General features: G+C 41.3%; 2 protein-coding genes across 2 annotated transcripts in view; one reads left to right on the top strand and one right to left on the bottom strand.

Annotated features, from left to right (window-relative positions):
* Positions 1-5,000, bottom strand: part of LOC137992447 (uncharacterized) — a 13,024-nt gene that overhangs the window by 5,764 nt on the left and 2,260 nt on the right. The window lies entirely within an intron of this gene.
* On the top strand, positions 71-674 carry LOC137992449 (histone H1-delta-like). Its single transcript, XM_068837795.1, has one exon. It carries the CDS (start codon positions 96-98, stop codon positions 672-674), a length of 579 nt encoding a protein of 192 aa, XP_068693896.1. The 5' UTR covers positions 71-95.

Below are 5,000 nucleotides of genomic sequence, written 5' to 3'. Positions count from 1 at the left end.
CACGACGGTCCGCAAATGGTTTATTTAGTACGCGCGCGCTTGACGGGGAGCATTCGAGAGTTTGATTTGTTCGTAGATCTACAAGAAATTTCGAGATGTCTGATCCAGCACCAGCAGCAAAGTCCCCCAAAAAGAAGGTGGCTCCTAAGCCAAAAAAACCTGCTGATCATCCACCATACTTGGATATGATCAAGGCTGCCATTTCAGCTCTGAAAGAGCGAGGTGGTTCTTCGCGCCAAGCCATCGAGAAATACATCAAGAGCAACTACAAGGTTGGAGAAGTCGGCTCACACCTTAAGATGGCTTTGAAGAGAGGTGCTGCTAGCGGGAAGCTTCTGCACACAAAAGGTGTTGGCGCCTCGGGCTCGTTCAAGTTGCCCAAGGCAGAGAAGAAGGAGAAGAAACCAAAGAAGCCAGCTGCAAAGAAACCAGTCGCCAAAGCCAAGAAGCCTGCCGCAAAGAAGCCCGCCGCGAAGAAGGCAAAGAAATCTCCGAAAAAACCCGCCGCTAAAAAGCCTGCAGCGAAGAAAGCCGCAGCCAAAAAGCCAGCAGCCAAGAAGCCTGCTGCCAAGAAAGCCGCAGCCAAGAAGCCTGCTGCAAAGAAAGCGGCCAAAAAACCAGTGAAGAAACCCGCGGCTAAGAAGCCTGCCGCTAAAAAGTCATCTAAGAAGTGAGAAGAGCTTTGCTGTTTACTTCAATTACATAAAACGGCTCTTTTAGGAGCCACCAAATACATGAAAGCAATGACCAACAGATTAACTTGCTCGTTAACTGAAATAATTCAAGTTATTTATGTACTTCGGCCGCTAACACTAAGTCTGAATGATTTATCGGCCACTTATTCCGAGGGGATATGGCTCTTCGCAAACTTCGGCCGCTAACGTCGGTCGCTAACACTAATCTGAATGATTTATCGGCCAATTATTCCGAGGGGATATGGCTCTTCGCAACATAGACAACCTAGAAACATTACCTTTTGGATGGGGATTGATTTTCTCGATAAAAAGGTTTCATGTAAATTTATAACATGGGTTAATCTTTCGCCACCACCCCTCCTTCTTTCTCTATCAAATAGCAACTTCCGTACCCAATCAATGCGTGCGTAGCCTACATTTTTTTCTGTGCCAAAGGAGTTTTTTTGAAAGGACCTTTAATTCCAGAGCGAGCAAAGCAGTTATAACTTTCCAAAAATGGAAAGTGCGCAATATCCAAGTGAGTTAGTAAACTGTTTCGTTTTTAATTGGACAACACAGTAAAAAATATCTCAACAATCAGCAATCACAACTCCTGTATACTTGGGCAGGTATAAGGTCACAAGTCACTGCCTCGTCAACAGTGAAACAACCTTGAACGCAAAAGCTAGTAGTGCCTTAGGACTAAACATTCTTTTAGCCACAATGTTAAGGTTTCTGGTAACAAATCGAGCTGAGCAAATGGAGCACCTACATGTAGTACTGAAAATTATGGACAATGTAAAGACTCACTTAGTGGTCAAGAATAAAACAAGGATTTCTCAGACAAGATGTGCTAAAATGTCCATCTACAGCAAGCCATAGAATGCAGTATTTGATTGGCTGGAGGGTAATGGCTGGACAAGTCACCAAAAAATCTAATTGATTCAAATAAAGGGAGGTGGGAAAAAATGTATGTGTTGATCGGTGCAAGCAAAAACAAACAGTTGGCGCAATCAGTGACACACAGTTTTAAGGTTTATTGCATGATTAAATGGCTTATCTACCTAAAATTAAAGGAGAACAGGGTCAATGTAACAAAAATTGTTATATAGCTGAGTTTTTCCCCTAGCAGCGTGCACTCTTGTTGGTTACTTTGAGGTCACGTGACATCTAACAATAAACTGTTTCCCGCCAAAAGACTCTGAGCAGGCAATAGTGTAAAATCTATGACGTCAGAGGGTAACAGTGCACTGTTACCTGTGAATGTTGACCGACAATGGCCGATGTTGTTGCCATTGCATGTGTTTAATTTCTTTTTGTGCTATATAACAAATCACTGTTAAGTGATTTGTTATATAGTTGTCCTTGAATCTCAATGTTTCCGTCGGCTGCACTTCGGGGAAACAATGAGATTCTCGGGAACAAAATGAACTGCTTCCCTCAGGACCAGCCATTAAATGTTTATTATTAACCAATAATGTTACCTGGTTAGGAAGAAACCTAAAATCAGACACATAACCCAGAGTATTTTCCTTAGGATCATATTCTCCAAGCTCTGCTGGAAAAAGGAAAAACTTAAGTTAAATTCTCAGGGAACAAAAAGTTCTTTACACATAATGTTAGATTGTAGATTACAATGTGGATTTTGTAAGAGTACAAAATAAATTTCTTTTAGCAGTTTTCTTGGGTGGAACCATTGGGGGGATTGCTTGGCTAATTTTAGGGTTTTTACGTCACTATGCAAAATATACCAGGAACAAGGCATCATTTCTAGTCTTGATAACAAACCGGTTTTAACCACAAACACAACGTTTGTACTGTGAAAAAAAGATGGTGGCACAGGCAAATAGAACAACAAAAGACAACCTTCAATTGCAGTTTAATCAAGTAAAAGAACTCATCAACAAACCACTGGTGTTATCATCTTGGAGAAACTGCTTGTAAAAAAAGCCATTCACAGAACAATAATTGCTAAAATGCAGTATAAAGTGGTTTTCAGAAGCTCTCAGAGGAAAGAAATCAAAAAGCCACAAATGAGTTGACAGGTCACAGCTACATCAAATACAGAGCAGCCTAATGGTCAATAATTTGAAAAAGTGGATGAGCCAGACATTCACGGAGAGCGGTGTCTGACAGTTGCAAACTGCAGACAGCAGACTGCAGACTAACCCTAAATCACAGTTATTGAAAGCAAACTGCTCTAAAATGGGTGCTGAGACTTAAATAATGTTTATCAGCACTATTTGGAATGGGTGCTCAGACTTAAATACTGCTTATCAGCGCTATTTGTAGGTAGCCAGCAGCCTGCCTTCTGGAGCTATAACCAGAAAGGGAAGAAGGCAAAGAAGTTCAAACTCAGGTCAGGATTATGTGCTGCTGAAAATTAATAAAATGGAAAAGGAAATGCCCCTTCATCCCAATGTGCTACTTGCTCAAATTGTAGAACTTGAAGGAGACTGCGCCAAAGTAATCACAAAGTTTGGATTTATCCCTACAAACAGACTCAGCAAAATACAAAAAAAAAAACAAGTACTTGGGGTTTTATAAAATACTCATGAAAAATTTAAGCGACACTAAGTTCATCCCACTCACCTCTAAGGCCAATTTACTTACTAATATATTACGCATACTTGCTAATAATAACAATGGGTTTTTGTTGATGTTTCCTACTTTCAATTTCAACCTTGGCTAGTTTAAAATAAACCTGAAATTAAAATTAACCTGAATTTAAATTTAACTGTAACATGTACATGCAGAGTTTTCAATCGGAATTTTAGTAGGCTGCAAAATCTGAGGAGCTAAAGGTGGTCAGTGGAAATAACCGTTTGTGGTACAGTGTCATAGGGAGCTTAAGCCTGCATATTTTTGACGAGCAGACGGCCACCAGAAGAGAACAGGACAGTGGTGTCTCCCAGATTTTCATACTAATCATCTCTAATGGAGAAATGATACTTAGCAATGTAAATGTGGTTGTGTGAAGACAAGTTCAAAGGGAAAACATCTCACTTCCGGTTGCCGTCTGCGTCTTAGAAACGCAGGTGCTTAAGCTCCCTAATGCGCCGATCAACTTTAAACTTCAACATCCCTCCCCCCACTCCCCCGGCAAACCCTGGGCATTTGACTATCTTCTGTGCCCGCCGAGTGGGGAATTGGACCTTTCCCTGCGATACAAACTCACAATTCCTTTTTATGATACCCGTATGAGCGGCCTACAGCAACTGCTTCGTCAGCTAAAAACATGCTGCGAGCAAAAAGGAAAACTGAAAGCTGAACCGATTCAGGACAATCTGGACAATTTAAGGTCTTGTCTGGTCTTATCTCCCCGTCAATTCGCTTTGGAACCTGTAAGCACTTGCGTAAATATTGCGCCCAATATGAAAACTGATCCATTTCGGCGTCTTTTCTCAGCCACCAGTTACCCGTGATGCATTTTGGCAATTTTTAACGATTATTTGAACGAATCCGCACTAATCAACGTTTCTTTCCTCCGGTCCTCTATTTCTTGATTTAAAACATAAGGCCAAAACTAGAGAAAGGAGGTAGCTTCAAAGACGAACAACATTATTTTGTGAGGCCCTTCACCAGGGGGAGGGGTCCTTGTTTCCTTGTTCCCTTTAAATATTTGCTTGTGTTCCTTTGTTGAACTTGTTCTGTTCTGTCATGCTTGTGTTTAATTGGCCCTGAAAAGTCCCTATGGGGAGAGGTCAATTAAAGGCCTACCTACAACCGACAGGAATTACGAGCCGTGGAACAATTTTCTTATATGAAAAAACATCCAAAGCTGAAATTCATGCATTTGTTGCTGATAACCACTGAAGTGCACTGAAGCTATTCTTTGTCAGTGGCGAATCCAGGGGAGGGGCCCAGGGGCCCGCCCCTCCCTCTTTATTTTTGGACCAAAACTTCACAGGGGAAAAACATAATGTTTGATAGCGGGCCCCCACCTTAACTCCAGGTCTGGATCCGCCACGGTTTGTTGTTTGGACCCAAGGATGGAAACGGCGGATTGAAACTTGGAAAAACTGGCCTGCTTTTTTAAGTTTGGAGACGATGTCTTCAGAAAGTCGACAAAAATTAAATAAAAATAACTGTTTGTGCCATAAATACATTTCATATCTTCTCAGTGGGTTGTCAGGAATGCTGTACGTGTGACCGACCTAAAGTACTCATTTAGATCTTTACCCAGTTTTGACCTAAAAAACAGCAATTTTTCTTTTGCACAAACAGAGTAATTGGCCTTTCGACTGTAGAAAAGGAGAAAAGGACTGAAATTTTGATCCTGTTAAATGAATGAATGAAGAAATAGATGAACGGGAGAAGTGATCC

Source organism: Montipora foliosa, chromosome 2 (genome assembly GCF_036669935.1).
Source record: "Montipora foliosa isolate CH-2021 chromosome 2, ASM3666993v2, whole genome shotgun sequence".
In the NCBI taxonomy this organism is placed as follows: Eukaryota; Metazoa; Cnidaria; class Anthozoa; order Scleractinia; family Acroporidae; genus Montipora; species Montipora foliosa.
Note: the sequence above shows the minus strand (reverse complement) of the source record. Positions and strands in the feature narration are given on the sequence as shown.